Source organism: Pygocentrus nattereri, chromosome 13 (genome assembly GCF_015220715.1).
Source record: "Pygocentrus nattereri isolate fPygNat1 chromosome 13, fPygNat1.pri, whole genome shotgun sequence".
Lineage (NCBI taxonomy): Eukaryota > Metazoa > Chordata > Actinopteri > Characiformes > Serrasalmidae > Pygocentrus > Pygocentrus nattereri.
Window position 1 is genome coordinate 7272741 of NC_051223.1, and position 23877 is coordinate 7296617.

The 23877-nt window shown below is 40.1% G+C and overlaps 1 protein-coding gene across 1 annotated transcript in view; it reads right to left on the minus strand.

Moving 5' to 3' along the window:
* Window positions 1-607: 607 nt before the first annotated feature.
* Window positions 608-23877, minus strand: part of med24 (mediator complex subunit 24) — a 48868-nt gene continuing 25598 nt past the window's right edge. The window contains exons 17-26 of the mRNA XM_017692871.2: window positions 21305-21483; window positions 12859-12958; window positions 11464-11639; window positions 9971-10235; window positions 9314-9495; window positions 7287-7380; window positions 6059-6158; window positions 5085-5165; window positions 2670-2818; window positions 608-1197 (exon numbers count right to left, since the gene is read on the minus strand). Coding sequence (XP_017548360.1) covers window positions 1081-1197; window positions 2670-2818; window positions 5085-5165; window positions 6059-6158; window positions 7287-7380; window positions 9314-9495; window positions 9971-10235; window positions 11464-11639; window positions 12859-12958; window positions 21305-21483 — 1443 coding nt within the window. The 3' untranslated portion in view covers window positions 608-1080. The remainder of the gene's footprint in view (window positions 1198-2669; window positions 2819-5084; window positions 5166-6058; window positions 6159-7286; window positions 7381-9313; window positions 9496-9970; window positions 10236-11463; window positions 11640-12858; window positions 12959-21304; window positions 21484-23877) is intronic.

The following is a 23877-nucleotide window of genomic DNA, read 5'->3' on the forward strand; positions in this document are numbered from 1 at the left end:
GTTAGGGGGTAACATTCAGATAACTGATAATATGAGTTATTATTTTATGTTGGATTTTAAGTTTGTGATACAAGCTGCAGGAACACATTGCTTTAATCACTGATATTTGGCGGTTCTCAAATCTCAATTCAGTCTGTATTGGGGTCAACAGTCACCCAAGGTCAAATAAACAGCAGAAACTCAGTCTTAAATAATACTGTAGCACTGCAACAAGAAACTTTTTTTTTTTTTTTTAATTCGCATAGCTAGTCGGCCACTTGTTCACATTTTCCCGTACCACCTTAAATGATGCAGCAGTTACATTTTGGCGCCTCAGTCACCATTTAAGGTACCATTTTTTCTGAAAACACAATTGGTTGCTTTGCATGATTAGAACAAGCAGCGCAGTCTTTTTAATCATTGGTCTTATAATAAATAATAATAAAAAAAAGACTGAAAATCGACACATTTTCAACTTTGTTAGATTCCATACTTTGCATATTAAATACATACAAGAACAGAAAAGAGATGTTAAAATTGCTTTTTTGCGCTGGCCTGAAAGGGTTACTGGGCAAACTGCTCAAACAGCGCTTTTCTGAAACAAGAAAGAACTACAAGTGCCAAAAAATGAATTCTTCATGATTTATTGAGTATAAAAAAGTTCTATGTACAGAGATGAGCCGGTTTTCAGTTTAGTCTACTGGTTGACGGTAAGCACCAGCTGATGCTGCCGAAATAAACGCTGTTCACAAGTATGACCACATCTTTCAAATCACAACGAAGTGTTAAGTGTTAAGTTTTGATGATGGACAAAAAAAAAATAATAATAACATCTATTACTGGAATCTAATCTTGTGTTCAATGAAGCACAAGATGCAAGCCAAGTTTCATCCATCACTTATCTCGGTGTCATCCGCATGAAGCTTTAAATTTCTTTCTTCTGTAAAGAAGCACGACTCTGTAATGAAGCAGTGCAGGTTTTTATCTCAGAGTCATTAACTGAAGGAAGTTCATTAGAAAGTTCTCTGAAACTCTGCATCAGTGATAAGGCATGAAGATCAGCCCAGCAAAGGTATGAAGAAGGCTGTGTGCGTGTTCATACTACAGAGCAGCGATGGCTTTGGCTGCCACTCTTCTGCCCAGAGGAAGAGTCAGGTCTGTGATGGACAGGACCACTTTGGGTTTGGCCAGCGCATGCAGCTTCATTAGCTCGGACACCTGTATAGGATGCACACAAAACAGAAAAGCTTAAAAGAGGAATTCAGAACTTCAGTATCATTAAATGTTTAAGGAGTAGTTTGGTGTGAAATGCTTTGTTCCAGAGAAAGTCAGACTTGTTCACAGTGGAGGTGGTAGGAAGGCAGACGTCCACGTCTGAAAGCTCTCTCACAGAAAGTGATTATATGAGATGGTTATGAATTCACTGCCTGATGCCTGAGACACTGTTTTGATGTTGGGCTAAAAAGTGACTTTTGAAAACATTTCATGGTGGAGGGATGCATGTAGTGTTGCAAAATAGTCCCCAAAGGGTTTTCCACTGTTTTACCATCATCGATATTCCATATGAAACTCAGAAGACGTGCAGGTTCACTGGTGGTTTTGGATAGTAAATAAAATGGCTATATCTGTGTTGTAGTCACGGTGACCCATGGGTCCATTCACTACCACTGTAAAGACATCTGAGACTCAATAAACCATTTCACATCAAAACCACTATGGATGACATGTTTACATGTATACATGACTTGACACTCGGTGTGTGCATATATATATATATATATATATATATATATATATATTTTGGTTGGTTATCTGAGTTACTGTTGTCTTTTTATCATCTCAAACCAGTCTGCCCATTCTCCTCTGACCTCTCACATCAACAAGGCATTTTCATCCGCCGCTCACTGGATATTTCCTCTTTTTCGGACCGTTCTCTGTAAACCCTACAGATGGTTGTGCGTGAAAATCCCAGTAGATCAGCAGGTTCTGAAATACTCAGACCGGCCCGTCTGGCACCAATAACCATCTGCACTTCAGCAAGTTGTCTTGACCACCTCTACATGCCTAAATGCATTGAGTTGCGGCCGTGTGATTGGCTGATTAGCTATTTGTGTTAACAAGCAACTGAACTACCTAATAAAGTGGCCGGTGAGTGTATATACACCAATCATTATAACCACCTCCACTATATATATATATATATATATATATATATATATATATATATATATATATATATATTGATTGATTGCAATAATAGTTATCGTTTTACTGCCCACCCCTGGTGTATGATCCATTTCATGTTTATATACAGTTATTTAATTTAATTATATAGAAATGATTATATCTGGTGCTTGGCAAATAAAGAATTAGATTCTGATCCGATTACAGGGTCAAAATAAGGTTGACTGATGAATAAAACTGTTTCCTATCAGATTGATATTAAATGGTATACATAAAATGAAAAAGTTCATGAATCCTCTCTGGGTAAAAGCATTGATCATTTGGATGATCTTCCAGTTTTAAAATATACTATAATCACCCAACTGTTTGTTGCTGACCCAACAGCTCAACACATGAAGCTTGGCTCGGGCTTCTGCCCTCTTCGCCTGCTGAAAAATTGTGCAACCTTGTTCTTCTGACACTCCACACATTCCTGCGTTTCTTTATCAGTGATGTGTGACTCTCACCATAGTGAAGGGCATGAACTGCAGAATGCTGCCGCGGCTGCCCTGCTCGGAGCACTCCACACACTCCTCAACGAAGCTCTGCACAAACTGAGTCTGAGGACCTGCCGTCTTGGAGCCGAGGATGGAGGAGATCAGCAGGAACAGATTCGCTGCAGAGAAAGTGAGACACAGATAGATATTGAGTACTGAGTACATTTACAAGACACAGAGTCTGATAACTGCAGAATATCAGATTTCAGACTGCGCTGCACAATGTCTTTAATTAGCTGTGCTTTGTGAATGATTCACCTGCAAGACGCGACAGAAGCTGAGACACACACAGACCTTTAATTCAGTGTTTTCACTCCAGGTTTGGAGCCACTGCACTGTACAGTTTAGTGATTCTCTCTGCTGTTCACACCTCGTTCAGCTTAAGAAGGGTTTTATTAGCTAATATCGGGTATTTTAACCAGGGAAACCCAGTTATGCAGTGCAGGGGCTTCAGGACTGGAGCTGAACTCTGAACTAACTGCGCTAGCAAACTTACAGAATCACATCTGTCGAAACAACATCATTTTCCGACATTCAGTCTATTTAACGGCTATGTTTCTCCATTCAAACCTCATTTAAACCTCCAGAAACATAGAGTAAAGTTATAGCGTCAGTCTGCAGCTCCGTTAGGGGGATAACTGTTTATCTCTCGGCTGATAACATTAGCTAAAGTCATCTAAAGGCCTGCACTGTTCACGTGTTAATTAGCTGATGTCGTTTCCCTCCTATGATCAGAGTGTTTTTGCCTCTTTATGCAACACCATGGGACCTTTCACCCACCCTGACATGAAGAGCCAGTGGGCTTCTGTGCTTTTAACTGCTTTGTGAGACTCTCCAGAATAGGGGGAGGGGGTATGTATGAGATAAATATGCACGCCTAGAGGTTAGAGAGCCAGCCTTGTGACTGGAAGGTCGACGGTTCAATCCCCAGAGCCGACAGTACATGACTGACATGCCCTTGAGCAAGGCAGCTAACCCCCAACTGCTCCCTGGGCACTGTGGATTGGGCTTCCCATGGCAAGTGTGCTCACAGCCCCCTAGTGTGTGTGTTCACTAGTATGCATGTATGTGGGTGTTTCACTGCACGGATGGGTTAAATGCAGAGGTCTAATTCCTCTGAGTGGAGGAGGGAAAACAGTATTAGGATTTTATTGACTTTGTTGAGGTAATGTCTTTTGTCTTCCAAAGTGAGTAACTTTAGCCATCTTTCACCTCGAGTTACTAGTTACCTCTGGTCTGTGTGGAGCAGCTAAGCTAGAAATTTGGTCCCAAAAATGGCGGCCCAACAGAAAAGTCACATGACTGAAACCCTAGGATACAGGTGCAGATCACATGTAATGCTGTCTGTTGCCAACATTTAGCACCGAAAACTTACCTCCTCCATGCAGAGCAGGAGGACTGCTTTTTACAATGTCAAACTCCAAATGCATCTGCTTGATTTGTCAAGTAGCCATCTCATTTCCAAAGAAGGGGAAGATCGAGAGGCTTTCTTGAATTACACACAGAAGTTACAACATCGAATTCCCAGCTAAAAGTGAACTCAGGAAGAAAAAAGTGGTCCAGACCACACAAACCAGCTCATTGAGTGCAAATCATCAGAATTAGGTGAATGTGATTTTTCCGTTTGCCCTGTAATGCTGAATATCAATATAGGTCACTGAAGTGCATTACAAAGCTTTTTAAAAAAAAGTATGAGGCCAGCCTGTTATAGGAACTTATTTTTAAAGGTAGATCACGACGACCTGCCCACCTGAAAATTGTTGATCTCAAGCCACAGAAGTATGAGCAGGCTAGTTTTTCAATTCCCAGGCAGCTCAGACAGATAAGAAGAACTGAATTTAAGGTGGAACTGCATTTAAGGTAGCATTAAATAAAGTATACACGCACTGAAATCCCAGAAAGAAAGTCTTGAAATCTAATAATCTTTAATCCGATCTAAGAGATTGACTTCATTAATCACATCCAAATTTTGGAACTGCACTATGAAATTGTGGAATCTGTATTTTCAAAAAGTCGCATGCAAAAGAATGGGACCACCAGCCAAACTAAATGTTTTGTTGACTAATGTGAAAATACGTTAAAGTGTCCTCTACAGAGAACAAATCTCTGCACATTTTAATTTAATTAAATCTGCACGTTATTGGTTATTTGCTGAAATTATCATATGTGGGCAAAAAAAAAAAAAATTCTAATTGTGGCCTGTTCAAAAGATACGGCATGTTTAAAATCTAACAATTTTTTTTATTAACCAAGCGTCACCTCAACCGTCTGCTTTTCCAGAGTGCAATTATAAAAAAGTCAGTTTGAAAAATCAAACATCCAATGATATCGACGTGATTCCGGTATCACTGTGCATCCCCACTTCACACAAACAGCAGAACTGACCTAGCACACGGTTCAGAGGGTCTCTCATGTTGACTGTGTGGAGCTGAGAGGCTGACAGCGAACTGCTCATCGTCCGGTCACCTACAAAAGATAAATAAAGAAATAAATAAATGGTTAGTGTAACGAAGCAACCCACAAACTAAAATTAGCATTCAGTGCTCATGTCATTTTTGAAAAATTGCACAACCTCCAATTTCAGCTTCCTTTTTATGCAAAACTCCTGACAACTTGAAAATTTCCCATCATGATTCATAATATTCTTCAGTACTATGGAGATATTTTTAAAATATGCTGAATAACACTCATCCGTTTTGAAATAATTTCCCCACATTTCCCCTCTAATTTCTTTAAGAAAACAAAAACAAATAGTAAAATAAACAGAAAATGATCACCAGGGTTACTGCTGTATACTGTACAAATTATACAGTCACAAGTTTGAACACCCCAATCAAATGACACGTTTTGGTAATTTTAAAAATGTAAAAATAAAAAAAAATAGATTTATTCAAAGATCTGCCTTCATGCTGATTGGTGGCTATAGAGGACACATTTGGAAGGTGGGGCATTCAGAGTTCACGGTGGACAAAAGTGGAGCGCAAAAATGAAAAAGCACAAAGGAACCAGACAGGGTGTTAATGTCAGCTACCTCGGCTGGGCTATTTTGGCATGGTCTAGGCTTTTATTTAATACCCTTAGTTATTAGTTCTGCTACTCAGAAGTACTCAATCCTGTGGGCTTAACCCAGTGGTCACCTGGTCTTGGAGATCTACCTTCCTGCCACACCTGTTCCACTAACTAACTTCCCCAGAAGTCCTTGTTTGGATGGATCAGATCCAGGGGAGCATATTTGAAGCACATTGGAACTAAACTCTGCGCTAAAGTAGATCTCCAGGACGACGGCTGGTGACTCCATTATATGGTGCTTTATATCCATTTTACAGGTTTCGGTTAGACCAGCACCTCTGTTGACTGACCTGGGCTTGATAAAACCACCGGTTCATCCTCGTTGGAGCTCAGCAGGCGCATCAGCTTGGAAGGCTGTGTGTCGTCCAGTGGAAACAGACTGCTATAGTCCTGTTGACAATTTAAAGGCAATGTTAAGGGCTGTGCTTATTAGCAATGTTAGTAGTACTAGATAAAGAACAGCAGATTACATTGTGACTCGTGAGACATGGAGTGAGACAATTTCATGTGACGCCACACTGTATAGTCGATACACACAGACCTTTAATTCCTTTAAGACCTTTAGTTTTCACTCCAGGTTTGGAGCCTCTGCACCTTAGAGTTTAGTTTTTCTGCTGTTCACACCTCGTTCAGCTCAAGAAAGGATTAATTAGCTGATAATATCAGGCATTTTAACCAGGAAGCCACAGTTATGCAGTGCAGGGGTTTCGGGACTGGAGCTGAACTATGAACTAACTGCACTAGCAAACTTACAGAATCACGTCTGTCGAAACACGACGTCATTTTCCGCCCCAAGACATTCAGTCTGATATTTAACAGCTATGTTTCTCCATTCAAACCTCATTTAAATCTCCAGAAACAGAGAGTAAAGTTATATCGGCTGTTTGCAGCTCCGTTACGGGGACGATTATTTCTGTTTATCTCTCGGCTGATAACGTTAGCTAAAGTTATCTAAAGGCTAGCACTGATCACATCTGTGTATATTAGCTGATGTCGTTTCCCTCCTATGATGAGAGCGTTTTCTCCTCTTTATGCAACGCCATGGCATTACCCACCCTGATGTGAAGAGCCAGTGGGCTTCTGTGCTTTTAAGACAGACTCTCCAGAATAGGGAGAGGGGCTGTGTACGAGATAAATATAAATGTCAGGAAAACACAAATTTGGTATCTTTCCGCCAGTTTAAGTGGGACCAGGAGTTCAGGGGGAAACTGTATAACAATCACAACCTATTTTAGTGACTTTGTCGTGGAAATGTTTTCTCTCTTACAAAGTATGGTGAGTAATTTTAGCCATCTTTCCCTAGTTACGTTCGTGTGGAGAAGTGAAACCAGAAATTCGGTCCCAAATATGGCCGCCACAATAGAAAAATCATGTAACTGAAACCCTAGGATAATGCAGAACAAAATGCACAAGGCGAAAAGTTCAGACACTCCAGTAATAATAAAAAAAAAAAAAACAGGCAACATTTTAGAAGAGTGGTTATGCAGAAGCAGGTGATTAAGAAGTTCTGTGTGTAACCTCTATATCTTCTCGTTGTCTCTTGCGTTGCCGGGCCGAAGTGTGGACTTTATGGTGAGATGAGAAGGAGCTGAGCGCGCACCACACGGACAACCTAAAACACACACACACACACACAAACATGAGTGGTATGTGTGTGGCATCTGGAAACCATCAATGCATGACATTTTGAGCACTTATCTTCAAAGTTCATCAGGGGGTTTCAACATATATCACACTCAAGTGCAGCAGCAGCTGGGAAGAGAACATTCTCTGTTTTCACAGCTACTTGTACAGAGCACAGTGTTTGCAAATCTGTGTTTAAGTCGCACTGAATTTGCAGTTCTAGTTGCACCAAGTTTACATGCACCAAATCTCAAATTTGCTGTTCAAGTCGTACTAAATTTGCAGCTGAAGTTACATTTCAAATTTGCTGTTCATATTGCAAGTCAGGGTGTATCAAATCTGATAAGTGCACCAACTTTGCAGTTCAAGCTGCACCAAATCTACACACAGTGACACCAAGTTCGCAGCAAATGTGCGGTGAATTTCCAAAGTTGCATCAAATCTAAATTTGTGCTTGAGGTTGCATCAAATGTATGATGAAGTCGCAGCCAATTTGAAGTTGCACCAACTTCACACAGCAGGTATATGTGGCCTAAATCTGATCATTTCTTCATGTGTCTGTGTGAACAGCAAAAAAAAAAAAAAAAAAAAAAAAATCCGATTTCAGACACTTTAATATGTGGTACTGAAATCTGATCCGATGTGTCTAAACATTCCGTCTGAACAGCTGGATTGGAATTCATGCGACTTTTACACCAATCCAACTCCACATCTGTCGCAATTTTGCTGACACAAACGTTTGGCATGATGTTTCTTTACCCAAAATTTAGAAGACTTATCCAAACCCTCCTTGTTTGAAGAGATTTTGAAAGAAATGGCTGAACACGGCCGTGGAAAATGAGGCTGCAGCGTCAAAGAACAATTAAAAGTCTGATAGCAAAATTAATGAATCCAACCAAAGAAGTGACTGCGCCCTTTTTGCGGTGAGCTCCAACACATTCAGCCATCAGTCAATGAAGCTTCATGATGGTTCCTGTGATGCTGGTGAAGATGGAGCTAAACCGCGGCTGGCGTTCATTGACAGTCGTGATTGTTTACATCTGGATGAGCCATGTGAATAATGTGAAGCTCTGTTCTTTTGTGCATGAGGGTCAGTTTAGGAGCTGACGCATTCAGACTGATGATACAGATCATATTTAAACGACACTGTGAACAGCCAAACAAAAACAATTATTTGGTGAGAAAATCAGATTTGAGCCACTTTTAGCTGCCGTGTTAGCACAACCTAATTCTCACTTCACAGCTAAAACTTCACCAAACCTGTCTGTGCCAGATCTGCTAGGGCAGTGAAGAGTATCTTAAGTGTACCACTGACAATACAGATGATGTTAGCTGGATGACTACTGCCAGAAAGATCTGACTAAAGGCTACTGGAAATCTTTAGAAGTTGTATTCCTGGTATAAGGTTTATTTTCAGAATGTCTTTATGAGTGTCATCAAGAAGAGAGAAAGAGACCAGGTCAGGGGTGAGTCTGTTTCTATCTGTGCAGATGTATGGTTTTGCCACTTCTTGCTAAAGGGAAACTGGAACTGGAGAATGAATGAAAATGGGGAACATTAACAAAAGATATACATCAAAATTCAGGATGAATGAATGAGGCTGAGAAAGTGAAAATCAAAAAGGGGAAGCAGAAAGTAGGAAAAACGATGCATCAGCCCTTTTTTGGTTTCATGAAGCCATCTGACTATTTCAGACAAGCCAAAGCAGCAACTTCAACATTGTTGCTACTTCAACATTGCCAGGAAACCCATTCTGAAGTAATATGCGATCCCCAGTCATGTTGAATGAGGCACAATGGGCAGATGTGAGACTGGCTAAAGATCTGAAACAAAATTAATCAATTAATAATCGATGTTAATTAATCAATTAATCAATTAACAGTTATTTGAGCTTCAAGTTTGAGGAAGGAGGAGGGGTTTACTTGGCGAGGGCTCTGCCCGGCGGGTCTGCCAGCTTGTGCCAGTGTGCGGGGTCAGTTAGTAAGTTGGGCAGAATGTGGCCCAGCAGTGTAAGAGTGGCCTGCTGCAGGTCCAGGCAGAATATACTGTAGAGCAGTTCCACTACACGGAACGCCCACTCCTTACGGGTCTCCTTCAGGAGCTCCTGGAGAACACAAAAACACAAACACATAGCCAGTAAGAACTTCAGCATAGAGATTTAAAGGGTTCATGTCATGGAAAGCTGAATTTTATTCACCTTTTATTCATTTTATTATTTATTTAAAGAAGTTTAGTCACATGCACATCATTATGGTCAGTGTTTTAGGTCACATCTACTTTTTGTTTGTAATTTGAAACATGGTACTATAAAAAGTATCGTTCAAAAACTGTATGAACTACAGGTTATTGAAAATGAATTTTAAATTCTGCTTAAACAAATGTATTTATCAATGAATGCAATCAAACAACATCTGAAAAGTTTTTAGTCTGGATAAACTTTACATAATGCGGCACTCTCAACACGACTCCACTGTGCCAAATTAATAATCGCTTTAATAGATAATAAAAGCAGTGAGGAAGAATGAAGTGAATGAAAACTAAAGTGGGGCAAAAATGCAGGGGCAGACAAACTAACTCACCTTCACAAGGTTGTTGGTGAACCAGAAGACTCCGCCCATGTGCAGCAGACTCTCGAGCAAGTGCAGTGTGCGGGAGTCCACCCAGCCTTTAGCTAATACCTGGCGAAAGTGAGTCTGCAGGGCCTGGCGGATGGGCTGGCGAGGGGGAAGGAGGCTGCGGTATGGGATCGGCTCCTGACCCTCCAGGGCTGGACGCAGGGACACACCCGTCTGCTGGAAGACGTCAGCGCACATGTGCTCCAGGATAGAGCTCATAATGACGACACTAGAGAGAGGGAGTGGGAGAGAGATGTAACTAACAATCGAAGGTGGAACAAGAGTTTTAAATGAAAGAACCTAAATACAAACCTACTTCCAACAAAGCTGGGCCAGGGGGGGGGGGGGGAAACGAAAATAAAAAGTGTTCATCACCCCCCTTTTCCTTCCTGGATTGGGGCCTTGTTGTGGCGGAAGGGTTTTTGTGGTCTAGGGATCTTCAGAGCCAAGTCATCGGGAGCAATATGCTTCTGGTAGGGTCTCCCAGGGCGAACAGGTCTGAAGTGAAGACCCAGACTAACGCGATCCAAAACCCCACCATGCACAACAGACACAGAAAATCATGTACCCTGCCTGGGAGAGGGACACCGGGACCTACCCCTGGAGCCAGGACTGGGGGTAGTGTTCCTCGGCGAGTGCCTGGTAGCCGGGCAGCCCACATAACCCGGCCGGGCTCAGCCCAAAGAGGCAATGAGGTGAGACCATGTGGACCCACCACCCACAAGGTCCAGCAAGGGGGGAGCGGTGCAGTGCCATAAGGCAGTGGGAGATTGCAGGGAGGCCCTTGGTGGCCCTGCGGCAGAAACTTTTTGTAGAGTTTTTTTTTAATTAAATGCCTATAAAAGACTATTTGACAGTAAGTTCTGTCCATCTGAGTTTGTCTTACAGTCATTTATGCTTTCAGTACCGAAAGTCACGTTCGGCTAAGGCTAACCCCAAACAACTGGCTGCTGCTTTATGTCCATTGCCTTAAAAACAAAGTGGACTAGTTGAGACAGATGTAGCAGACTATACGGCAGGAGATGTTCGAGGATCTACTGTGTTTTCATTTTCATGTGAAACCTGACAAACAACCCTGACATGGGTAACATTTACATTTACATTTACGGCATTTTGCTGACGCTCTTATCCAGAGTGACTTACACTTTGATCATTTTTACACAGGTAGGCTAAGGTGGTGTTAGGAGTCTTGCCCAAGGACACTTATTGATATAGTGTATTGGTGCTTGCCCTGGTTGGGGATTGAACCCCAGTCTACTGCGTAGAAGGCAAAGGTGTTAACCACTACACTACACCAACCACGGGTAACGCTAACAGGGATAGCCCTGTTTCAACATGACGCTATCTGCGCTCATTTGTGGCGTACAGTTATAACGGCTATAATGAAACTTATACCGGAGAAACAAACTTAACTTGTAAACCATTTCATCAAACTGTTACTTAGACATGAGACTCACCGCTCATTGTAAAACTGCAGGGTGTTTTCTCCATACAGAGGAGTCATGAGCTGCCGAATCATAGTCTGAGGCTTCTCCCTCTCATCCAATCCCAGCATCCGAACATGAGCCACCAACCAGGCAACAGCACATATAGCCATACTGCATACCTTTCCTTTGATATTGTCAGTGATCTTCTGCTCAGAGAGAGGAGGGGAGAGAGGGGGGGGCACTGAAATTAGCAGGAAATGAAATGAAAGGAGGCTGTTTGTTCCACATACTATAAAAAATGTTTATTTTCAAAGAAGAAAAGCGCATATGCAGAGAATCTCAATCATAACAACAGTAAATTTAATAAAGTTCAAAGGCCTGATCGTCACCTTGGCCTGTGATTATTTTCAAGTGTGTTACTTCTTGGTTTGGAAATAATGGAAGTTTATGAATGACGAATGGAATGGAAAATTATGAATGACGTGAATTGCACCTTTCCTGGTGTTTTGAACTTATTTTAATGTTTGAATTTTGGAGCAAAGCTGCCTTTTTTCGCAATGACACCCTGCAAATTGTCCGTCTACACTACTGTGGGCTGAAACCCAGCTGCAGTGCGCTGTATGTCCACTTATAAGCGTATTCAAATACAGCTTTTAAATAGCTTTTAAAATGATACCTTCAGCATCTTCAGCCGACTACGCTTGCAGGAGAACTACTGATAAATTAAACAGCAGCAATTTAACATAAGCTACAGCAAAGTGGAGCTTCCCCTCTAGAGCCTCCACTGTAACAGAGCTGGAACCATTGACTGTGTATATGACTTAAACCCTCTTATAATCGACTTAGTTCAAGCTGCCCTCCAACAGCAGAAAAAAAATCGACTTAGAAACAATGATGTCCTCAGAGCTTAGATAATTACAAGGATTATGTTCTGATCTATTCAAATCCAATACATTGAGACTGTAATACGCTAAATTCTAACCCCTAAATTTGCACTTGTGAAAACTATACTTGTAATTTTTCCTGATTTCTTATTTTTTGCAGTTAAAAGATTGAGATATATAATCTGAGATTAGAATGAGTTTATTTTCTTAATAAAAACTTTTGTCACTACCAAAACAGTTTTAGTCTGTAGGCCGGAGCCTTATTTTAGCCACATCCCTGCATTTTAGAGTAGGAAGTGAGGCTGCATCCCTGTCCCTCACAGCCACATGGTGAGCAGTTAGATCCCACTGATTTGAAGTAAATGTGTCCCAACGTCTGAAAATCTGTAAAATTTTCTACAAATAAGTAATTTTTTTTTTTTTAAATGATTTTATGCGTGTTCAAAGCTGTGTTTCCTAGTCACATACTGGCTAACAGTCGTATCCCCTTTAAGGCACGAATGAAACGAACACAAACGAACAAGTGAATGAATGTGTGTACCTGTACAGCCTCTACAGACAACACTCCGTTCTCCCACGCGTTCAGAACCTCCAAGATAGCAGCTGGCGTGCTCAGGCAGATCTCATGCCATTTCATCTGACTGGCAGGTAAAGAGAAAGAGAGAAAGAAAACAAAAACCACAAACAAATAAATAAAGCGATTACTTTAAAGCAAAAGATCTGATCCGATTTCTAGCTTTCTGCAGGTGTAGATCAGCATGTTTGATGCCTGAAGTTTGCTTCTTTATTTTTGCACTGGAAGATGACAATCACACCAAGACAAATGAAGTTGGCATTTTCACCAGCTTCTTATTCCAATTTTCCATTCCACCTTAAATGGTGCTGCAGTTACACTAGGTTGCCAAAGGTATTTAGTCACCCATCCAAATCATTGAGTTCAGGTGTTCCAATCACTTCCATGGCCACAGGTGTATAAACCCAAGCCCCTAGGCCTGCAGACTGCTTCTACAGACATTAGTGAGAGAATGGGTCGCTCTCAGGAGCTCAGTGAATTCCAGGGTGGTACCGTGATCGGACGCCACCTGTGCAACAAGTCCAGTCGTGAAATTTCCTCACTACTAAATATTCCACAGTCAACTGTCAGTGGGATTATAACAAAGTGGAAGTGATTGGGAACAACAGCAACAAAGTTAAAATGACAGAGTCAACCGCTACAGATCTCCACACTTCATGTGGTCTTCAGATCAGCTCAAGAACAGTGTAGAGAGCTTCATGGAATGGGTTTCCATGGCTGAGCAGCTGCATCCAAGTCTTATTTTACCAAGCACAATGCAAAACGTCGAAGACAGTGGCGCCGCCATTGGACTCTAGAGCAGTGGAGACGTGTTCTCTGGAGTGATGAATCACGCTTCTCCATCTGGAAATCCGATGGACGAGTCTGGGTTTGGCGGTTGCCAGGAGAACGGTACTCGTCAGACTGTATTGTGCCAAGTGTAAAGTTTGGTGGAGGAGGGATTATGGTGTGGGGTTGTATTTCAGGATTTGGGCTCGGCCCCTTAGTTCCAGTGAAAGGAACTCTTAATGCTTCAGCACCAAGAGATTTTAGACAATTTCATGCTCCCAACTTTGTGGGAACAGTTTGGGGACGGCCCCTTCCTGTTCTAACATGACTGCACACCAGTGCACAAAGCAAGACATGAATGAGTGCCGGCGAACATCAGCTTACCTTAATGAATGCACACTTAACAAGGAAATACCTAAACAATGAACAATGGAGCTGCAATCAGCCACTGGAGCTGATCGAACGCTGCATCCCAAACCACATACTTCTATAAGAGGGCCAAACAATTTTAGCAACATACATAACTGCGAATTAAACTGTGAATGTTTTCTATAAACTGATGTATGGGCCATTTTTGGCTAAGAAGATCAACACATGCTTTGTGGCTTTAAAGGCCTAACACAGCCTACCAGTTATTTGTGGTTGTGATGTCATAGCACACACCTGTTTGGTTGCTTCTAATTCATCAAATTCATCTAAAAACAGATCACAAGCTCCATGTGTTTAGGTTGTGGCAGGGCTTGTATAAATAGTGTTCACCTTTTGAAAACATTACATATTTCTTATTATTAAATCATTTTTAATTCCTTCACTGACCCACTATGGTCCACTGAACCCCTCAGTAGAGGCCTGAGGACCACCCGTGGTTGAGAAGACCTGATTTAGGGCACATTATGACTTACTACAACTGAACTACAAAAACGGACAATACTTCACCGTGTAGCCAACAACAGGGGTGTTGGGCTGAATTTTGACACCTCGGGGACGTATCAAGTTTGAGATCTCGGTCTCTCAGTTTCTTTTTATGAGCATTTTTTTGCACATGGCTCAGTTTCATAGCTCACAGTAAGTCATACTGTGTCCTAATCACATCTGCAAGTTCCTGTGACTTTAATGAAGAGCGGATGCCCTTCAAGCTGGTTAAGATGTTTTGAGGACGTATTTATGGGACAAATCTGGGTGACTATTGAATTCTAGTGTTTAACCTCTTATGCTCCAGGGTATATTTTGGTTTGTCCATCTGAATTTACATGGCCAAATCGTAAGGTAAGTTATTCAGTAATGCATGAAATAAATGCAAATTTTTTTTTGTTTTATTTATGTATTTTTTTTGTTAACGCTCCCTCAAATGAACAGGTGTTTTATGATCTACGCATATTGATATACGCTTACAATTTTTTGCTGAGAGCTAAAAATCTCAGATGCTCTTTGTTTTATTTTATAAAAGTAACGTTTACAGAGCAGATCACTGAAGAGACGCCGTCTGTTTATAGTTTAGAGCCCAGATTTGGGGAAAAACGGGTCGACTTTCAGTAGAAAAACAAACTGTGTTCAGCTTCTTTTATTATAAGGGTTTAAAATGACATTAGACATTAAAATGATATTAGACTGGAGAGAAGAGTTACAGCCTCATACGACGCCAAGCTTCTGAATGGAGCTTATGAAATATGAAAGTTATGAAGAACATGATGAAGTGCGTTTTGGAACCACTGGTGATCTCAAGGAGTTGAAGTGGTTAACTTCAGTGTAAGACTATAAACGCAAATTGGGACACAAAAAAACTGAATGATTATCTGGCGTAAGTGTGTGCGAATGTGAACATTTGATTCTTGGCCAAACTATTCTTTTAAACCTCTGTACGGTGTCTGATTAAAGATAAGAAGTGATGCATTCATTTCCTGTATCTGATCACTTAACAGATTTTTTGCATTCGTTTTTTGCACAACTTCCTGTATAATAATATTTTTGCCGTTGTTGCTAATAAAGAGGTTTGTTAACAGGTATTTGGGAATTACCCGTACATAAATTTATTGTGAATTTCTATAGAAATTACAAATTTTCTCATGTTCAATGTCTTTACTGTTCCATCCGTAACCAAAACCAGAAAAATTCTACTCAAAAAGAAGCAAATTTGGTCAAAATATCAGTCACACCTATCTAAACTAGTTTCTTTGCTGACCACAGTTTAATGCACTTTTCCGGGGAACTGGACTGCATGAATAGGAAATCCTGATAGGTCAGGATGACTGTAAGGTGGCCAATGTACACCGAATTCTGTTCATGTTAGAAACCACATAATAAAGTCTATTAAATATACTGAACAATTCAGTTCAGTTTAATGTAAGTATACGATCTATAAGGTAAGTATGTCTAACAAAGTGGGCAGTAAGTGGAAGTACAAGGTGGGCGTTTCTAACAAAGTGTAAGTGGAAGTACAAGGTGGGCGTTTCTAACAAAGTGGACAGTAAGTGGAAGTACAAGGTGGGCATTTCTAACAAAGTGGACAGTAAGTGGAAGTACAAGGTGGGCATTTCTAACAAAGTGGACAGTAAGTGGAAGTACAAGGTGGGCGTTTCTAACAAAGTGGACAGTAAGTGGAAGTACAAGGTGGGCGTTTCTAACAAAGTGGACAGTAAGTGGAAGTACAAGGTGGGCATTTCTAACAAAGTGGCCAGTGAAAGGAAGCATAAGGCAGGTGTTTCTAATAAAGTGGCCAGGGAGTGCCCATACAAGGTAGGCGTTTCTAATGAAGTGAAAAAGGACTAGAAATACAAGTTAGGTGTTTTAAGTGACCAGTGAGTGGAAGTGTAAGGACGGCGTTTCAAACAAGACTGCCTATGAAAGGAAGTATAAAGTGGGTGTTTTTAATAAAGTGGACAATGAGTGGAAGTACAGGGCATGTGTTTCTAATGAAGTGGCCTGTCAGTTATCCAATCATTTATTAGAAAGTGAAGAGATAAACATACAGCATGTGAGTGCACAGCCTCATTAAGCACTGCATTAATTATGGTTCCTGAAAAAGCTGCTGTAGATAACCACAGTTTCCATCATGCAACATGACTCAGTGTGTTTCCACCACAAGACCAGAATGATGACTGCACAACAGCTTGTAATGATATGATTCAGCTGAGCAACACTGATGGAAACAACCAGGTGCAGGATTCACAAAAGTATCCTAAGAAATTAAATCTTAAACGTTCTCACCTTAACGTCTTCATTTTGAACACGTGTTCTAGCCTCTTATTCTCCAGGGTGTATTTTGGTTTGTCCATCTGAATTTACATGACCACATCTTAAGGCAAGTTATTCAGTAACTGCATGAAATAAATGTACATTTTTATTGTATTGATTTATTTTTTGTAAAAGCTCCCCTCAAATGAACAGAACACGTGTTTTATGATCTACATGCATCACTATATGCTCACAATTTACTGCTGAAAGCTAAAAATCTCAGATGCTCTTTGTTTTATTTTATAAAAGTAATGTTTACAGAGCAGATCACTGAAGAGACGTCGTCCGTTTATAGTTTATAGCTTATAGCCAAGATTTGGGGAAAAACGGCTCGACTTTCAGTAGAAAAACAAACTGAGTTCAGCTTCTTTTATTATAAGGGTTTAAAATGACATCATCTATCTGACTGGAAAGAAGAGTTACAGCCTCATACGACGCCCAGCTTCTGAATGGAGCTTATGAAATATGAAAGTTGTGGAAAATATGACGCAGTGCATTTTGGAACCACCGGTGGTCTCAAGGAGTTGAAAAGGCTAAAAAACTTTTAAAATCTTATAAAACACCTAAAAGAGTATTATACAGATTAAAAAACACTGCATAATTTGATTGCTGAGATGTAAACAAAGTTATTCACAGTGGTTCAATGTGAAATGGTTCATTGTAGAGAAACTTACAGACTCTGATTTCTTTACAGTGGTGGCGAATGGAACCAGGGGTCACAATGCCTGTAAATATAGCCTGCCTTCCGCCCAATGACTGCTGGGATAGGCTGCAGAACCCCCCCCCCCGCGACCCTGCTGGAGAAGCAGCTTAGAAAATGGATGGATGGATAATAATAATAAAATTTGTGACAAAAAAAAAAAACAAAAAAAAAAAAAAACATTTAATCATTATTTTCAACTCCTTGAGACCACCGGTGGGTCCAAAAGGCACTTGGTCATATTCCTCATAACTTTCATATTTCATAAACTACATTCAGGTGGGCGTCGTCTGAGGCTGTAACTATTCTTTCCAGTCAAATAGATGATGATGTCATTTTAAACCCTTATAATAAAAGACCTACCTAAAGTCTTTTTTCCCCACAAATCTGGGCTATAAACTATAAACAGATGGCGTCTCTTCAGTGCTCTGCTCTGTAAAAATTACTTTTATAAAATAACACAAAGATTTCAGCAGTATATTGTAAGCATATAGCAATACGTGTAGATCATCATGTCCTGTTAATTTGAGGAGAGCTTGTACAAAAATAAATAATTTACATAAATAAATCATTTATTGAATGCAGTTACTGAATAATTTGCCTTACGATTAGGTCATGTAAATTCAGACGGACAAACCAAAATATACCTTGGAGCATAAGAGTGAAACATATCTTGAACTTCCCTCATGCTTATAGAATATTGTCACTCTTGGGCAAAAACCTCTAAGGAAAAAACATTTACTTGCATTTAATTGGAAGCTAATTGTAATATGACCCCCCCCCCCCCCCCCCCCCCCCCCCAAAAAAAAAAAAAACAAAACCTTTTGGGGAATTTCTGGTGGTCTTTTCATCATGACGTTTTCATACATTGAAAAAGGTCAGTAGAGCTTTCACACTGTGCAAAAACTGCCAAAAATGAAGATGAGACCTCTCTGTCTGACAGCACCAATATTCAGAATAGCATTCAACAGAATATTTGTAAATAAAAACGTTCAATAGTTGCAGCCGTACCTTCAAAAAAAGCTAAAATTGTCTTTTGTTTCAGACTTCAAATGAAAACTGTGCGTTGTTCACATTTTTTCCATTCTTTCCATCTGAGCATCACTTTTTCTCAGGACGTGCTTTTACACATGAGACCCTGTGATGATCAAAGAAGAGGTGTTAACCTCAACTCCAGCAAAGGCGTCCAGCTGGGCCATGGGATGGAGATCACCCACCGCAACACATCTCTGAGAGTAGGTGTTCAACTAAAGTCAAATTTGCAAGTTGCAATTCTGCAGTGTTGCTGATTCATGCGACCTCAATCAGAGGCCTTTCAAAGAAATCGATGCTATTCCAGTCAGAAGAAAAAGCAAAACTAAAACATAAGCACATAAGGGCAACCAGAGAGGGACATTTTACCCTTTTGAGGAAAAAGCAAACAAATCGTTTAGTGTTACGTGCTATATATGAATATTATTCATGAGTAACATACTTTATTATTTTTCAACAAAAATTGGTCACGTTGCTGTGATTCCTAGCCTGGGAAAAGCACAGCACTACCAGCAATTCCAAAGGAGCTGGAATAGTATGTGGATTACTAATATAAACAGGAAGCAGTGATTAGTAAATTCTATTTGACCTATTTTAAAATGACAATAATATACAATATATAATGTCTTGCCAATAAATAGTGCTCCTGCAATTCTAAACTCACTCCAAATTTGACAATACAGTCCAAGAAAATTAATAAACGTGCATATTTACCACTGTTACATCACCTTCCTTTAAACAACATTTAATAATCATTTGGGGACTGAAGATCCAGTTTTGATGGTGGAATTTTTTGCAACAGCCTTCGTCATACTTCTTAACGCCCCACACATTTGCAGTAGTAGGCAGATCAGTCTAGCACCCGCACGCTCTGATTATGCAGCCACTCTGTTGTAACACATACAAAATGTGGTAGGAATCTGTCACGCTGAAATAATGAGCATCCCTGAAAAAGACGTCATCTAAAAGGCAGCATATGTTGTCAGTGAAAGGTGCTTTCATAGACGTGCAGGTTACCCACTAATACACCCCACAGGGGCAGTCATGGGCTGGAGGCTAGGGAACCAGCCTCGTGACCGGAAGGTCGCCGGTTCGATCTTCAGAGCCGACAGCACATGACTGAGGTGTCCTTGAGCAAGACACCTAACCCCCGACTGCTCCCTGGGCGCTGCGGATTGGGCTGCCCACCGCTCCAGGCAAGTGTGCTCACTGTCCCCTAGTGTGTATGTGCTCACTAGAGTGTGGTGTTTCACTTCACGGTTGGGTTAAATGCGGGGGTGAAATTTCCCCATTGTGGGACTAATAAGGGTCATTTAATCTTAATCTTATGTTTTTTGGACTTCTTTACGCAGATTTCTCTGAATTACCTCAATATTTTGATATTATGCACCACAGAGGTTGAAATATCTCAAATCCATGCAACTGAGGGATTAGCCTCTTAAACTCCTTGGAACCACCGGTTGTTCCAAAACGCATTCATATTCTTCATAACTTTCATAAGCTACATTCAGGACGTGGGCGTCGTATGAGGCTGTAACTGATGTCATTTTAAACCCTTATAATAAAAAAAAGCTGAACTCACATTTTTCCACAAATCTGGGCTATAAACTATCAACAGATGGTGTCTCTTCAGTACTCTGCTCTGTAAAAATGATCTTTATAAAATAATACAAAGAGTGTCTAAGACCTTTGGCTTTCAGCAGTAAATTGTAACCATATTGCAATATGTGTAGATCATAAAACACATGTTCTGTTAATTTGAGGGGAGCTTTTACAAAAAATACATAAATAAAAAAAAATGTACATTTATTTCATGCATTAATGAATAATTTGCCTTTCAATTTGGCCAATAAGGTTAAACTGCTGGATTTTTTTTGCCAATTCATTTTTGGCAAGCCTCAACCCATGCCTGCCCTGTAGGTCAGGGACTTTTTTTAATTACCCTTTTTTTTTTTTTTTTTTTTAATTTTTACCTGAATTTCTCCCCAATTTTAGTCGTTTCCAAATCCACCCACTCCTTAGTACTCCCCCAATCACATGTTGCCACCAACACTAGGAGGGTGGGGTTAGCACAGGATTTCCTCCGAGACCTGTGAAACCAGCCACCGCTTCTTTTCGACCTGCCACTTACGCAACGTCACTGGACACCCGAACGCACTCGGAGGAAAGCGGCAACTGCCAGATCTGTTACATCAGCTAACAGACGCCTGCGCTGACGGCTGCGCCCGGCTACGCATGGCTGTAGCATCACCAGGGATCGAACTCGTAATTAACACTTTTAAAATGTTTTTGGAACATGTCACATTTCTAGAATTTCTAAAAAATTTAGTTGATTGGATAAATCATTAAATCTTGTCTTTGTAATGCTTTTGTTTAAATACAAATCACTACTTTCTGTTTTTATTTGCACCATTTTGTTAATAGCTATAATTCTTCGTCATGTTTATAGATAACATGGCCATTATGACAGACTGCACTAAAGGAGACGTACAGGGCGATGTGTCTACTGTTTCCTTGCATCATAAATTAAAAAATACGTATTACAAAAAGGCTTGATCTAGTTTGGTTAGTAAATCGGCAAATTAATTATAGAAATAATTATCAGCTGAAGCCCTAAACAAAACCTGAGTCTTGTAACTCATGAGGTACACAAAAAAAAATATATATCACAATAACACTTACACCAATTTCATCTCAGATGAGGTGTTGAGTAGGGCCACGAGGCTCTCCACCTTTCCGGATTCAGGCCTGAAGCAGGGGTGGTCCGGGTTCAGAGTTTTGCCCTCCTCCGGCATGCACATCTGCAGCCACGTCTCAAAGAACGGCGTCTCCCCCGACGGACTGGGCTCTGAGAGGATGACCTGTCAGAGAAAGACGGAGACAAAGGCAAACATTTACATGACCAGTCAAAAGTTTGGACACTCTTGTTCACCAAAGTTCTTTTTATTTTTACTACTTGCCACATTTTACAACATAAGGACTTCAGAAATACAATTATGAAAATACAGACTTTTTAACTTTTTTTTAAAAAAGGGTTTTAAAAAATTTTACTAATTAACTTTTATTACGGTATTTAGGATAATATAATGACTGGGCTTCAATGTAAATTCAGCTCTAAATGCAAGCTACATCTTTTAAAAAAGAATTTTCAGGACCTGAACTGGACATTCCTAATCTACTGTCTCACAGCAGCCATAAAACGCTATTTCGGACTGTTTTGGAGGTTTCTGATTTTCGCCTTGTAATTAACTTTTCAATTAAATATTTTAAATAAAGAAAGTGAATTGATTACATGGATCGATTTAATGTACTGGTTTCAAGTCAGAGCAGAAAACACATTTTGGGCTTTAAGCTGACTTGGACTTTTGCTCTGAGTGACCGTATACCTTAATTATGTTTATTTCATTAAAACATAAGATCGAACATTCCATTTTGTCTCTACAAAAACAACCATAACACCAGCCAAACTTTGCTAAATGTTCCAGTCATGACTGTTTCAGTGGTGACAATTTTAGCTCATTTTGAGCAGAACTTGAAAACGCAGCCAGTACATGACCAGCAAACATGGCTTTCTGTACAGCTATACACACATAAAATAAACATATTTTCATTAAAACACAAAAAGTTTACTTTTTTTTTTTTTTTTACTTTGCTGAAGTAACAGCCCGAAGTTCCACAATGATTCTCAGACTCTGGGACATATTCAAAACTGTGGGCTCTAACTGCTCACCATGTGGCCTAAAAATGCAGGGGCGTAGTTAAAATAAAGCTCCACCTATTGATAAAAAATCAGTGGTGACATAAAAACACGGGACAACATTTCTCTGAATAAAGTTTTTTTTGTCTATTAACATGCTGAACTCATAATAAATCTAAACTCTTTAACTAAAAAAGAAAAAAAAAAGATCTATGAAAAATAGTCATCGAGGGATAGAATTCCTTGTGCTACTTAAACACATTCAACTGACTTTAAAAAGTCTTGCTCTATGATTTAATGAAATATGGGAACTCTTTTTACTGACATACTACATACTTGATAATTATACCAGAACACTGACCTCTTTCAATAATATATTTTTTCCCTTTTCCCTTCCCCTGTTTCTGAGATATACAGAAGATTCTCATTCACACATCTGTGACTTGTAATAATGGATTCTATAAACTCTAATTATGGATCTTTATTTATTTCTTTATTTTCTTACTTTTATTCATTTGTACTTGTTAGTACATGTTTATTAGTACTTTATTATATATATAGTTTATTAGTTTATTAAAGCAACCCTGTTTGGGACAGACACCTCCCAACAGAAAGCAAGTGATGATTCTCTATATATTTAGCTTATTATATTACTTTCTTTATTAATGCCTTGAATTTAAACAGATCTGAATAAAAACCTTATAAATATCTCTATTAAGAGTTATTAAGTTCTCAATAAATAAGTCAGATCTCCATCTGTCATCTTATCAATCTCACACACTGCTTTTTACCACGAAAAAAATCAGGTGAGTCCAATTTCTGACTAGCACCTCCTGTCCAGTGCAGTCTGGGAACTGCACAGAAGCTTTATCAGGAATGAAAAAGCCTTGAATTGCACTGCTGTGGGAAGACTAACCAAACGAAAACCGAACTGAAGCTACTGAATCTGAAACTAAAGGAGCGGGGCAAAATTAAGACCTAAGCTACATTCATATTACTCAAATCCGATTTTTTGCCCAAATCCAATCTCTCAGACACGACGATTCACACTCGTTTAGGTAAGTGTTTCAAATCTGTGATTAAAGTGAATGAGCCGGCGTCCTGAAATGACCCGCATGACCACATCCTACTCAGTAACATCAGCACAAACTAATGAGCAGAACGAGCTTTGCTGAGAAGATCATTAACTCTGATCAGCTCTCAGCTTCATTATTGGAGCAAGACAACAGAGAAAAAGGGGAGATGAGCTGCTTTTCCACCGTTTACAGGCTTTAACTTCTATTTGGCGCTGCTGCCAGAGTAATACTGAATGATGGGGCACGTGCAGCGGAAAAAGCACAAGAATTCCAATCTGAGCGTCACAAGGCCACATGGCCACGAATCAGATACGTATCCGATCTAAGACCACCTCTAAGGCCACCTCAGGTTTGATCACATTTGCGTGTCCACACAGCCCTGAAAACATCAGATCTATGTCACATTAGGGCAAAAAAATCCGATTTGTGCCACTTCAGCCTGGTAATGTGAACGTAGCTTAAGCAGGTTGAGTGAAACGAGG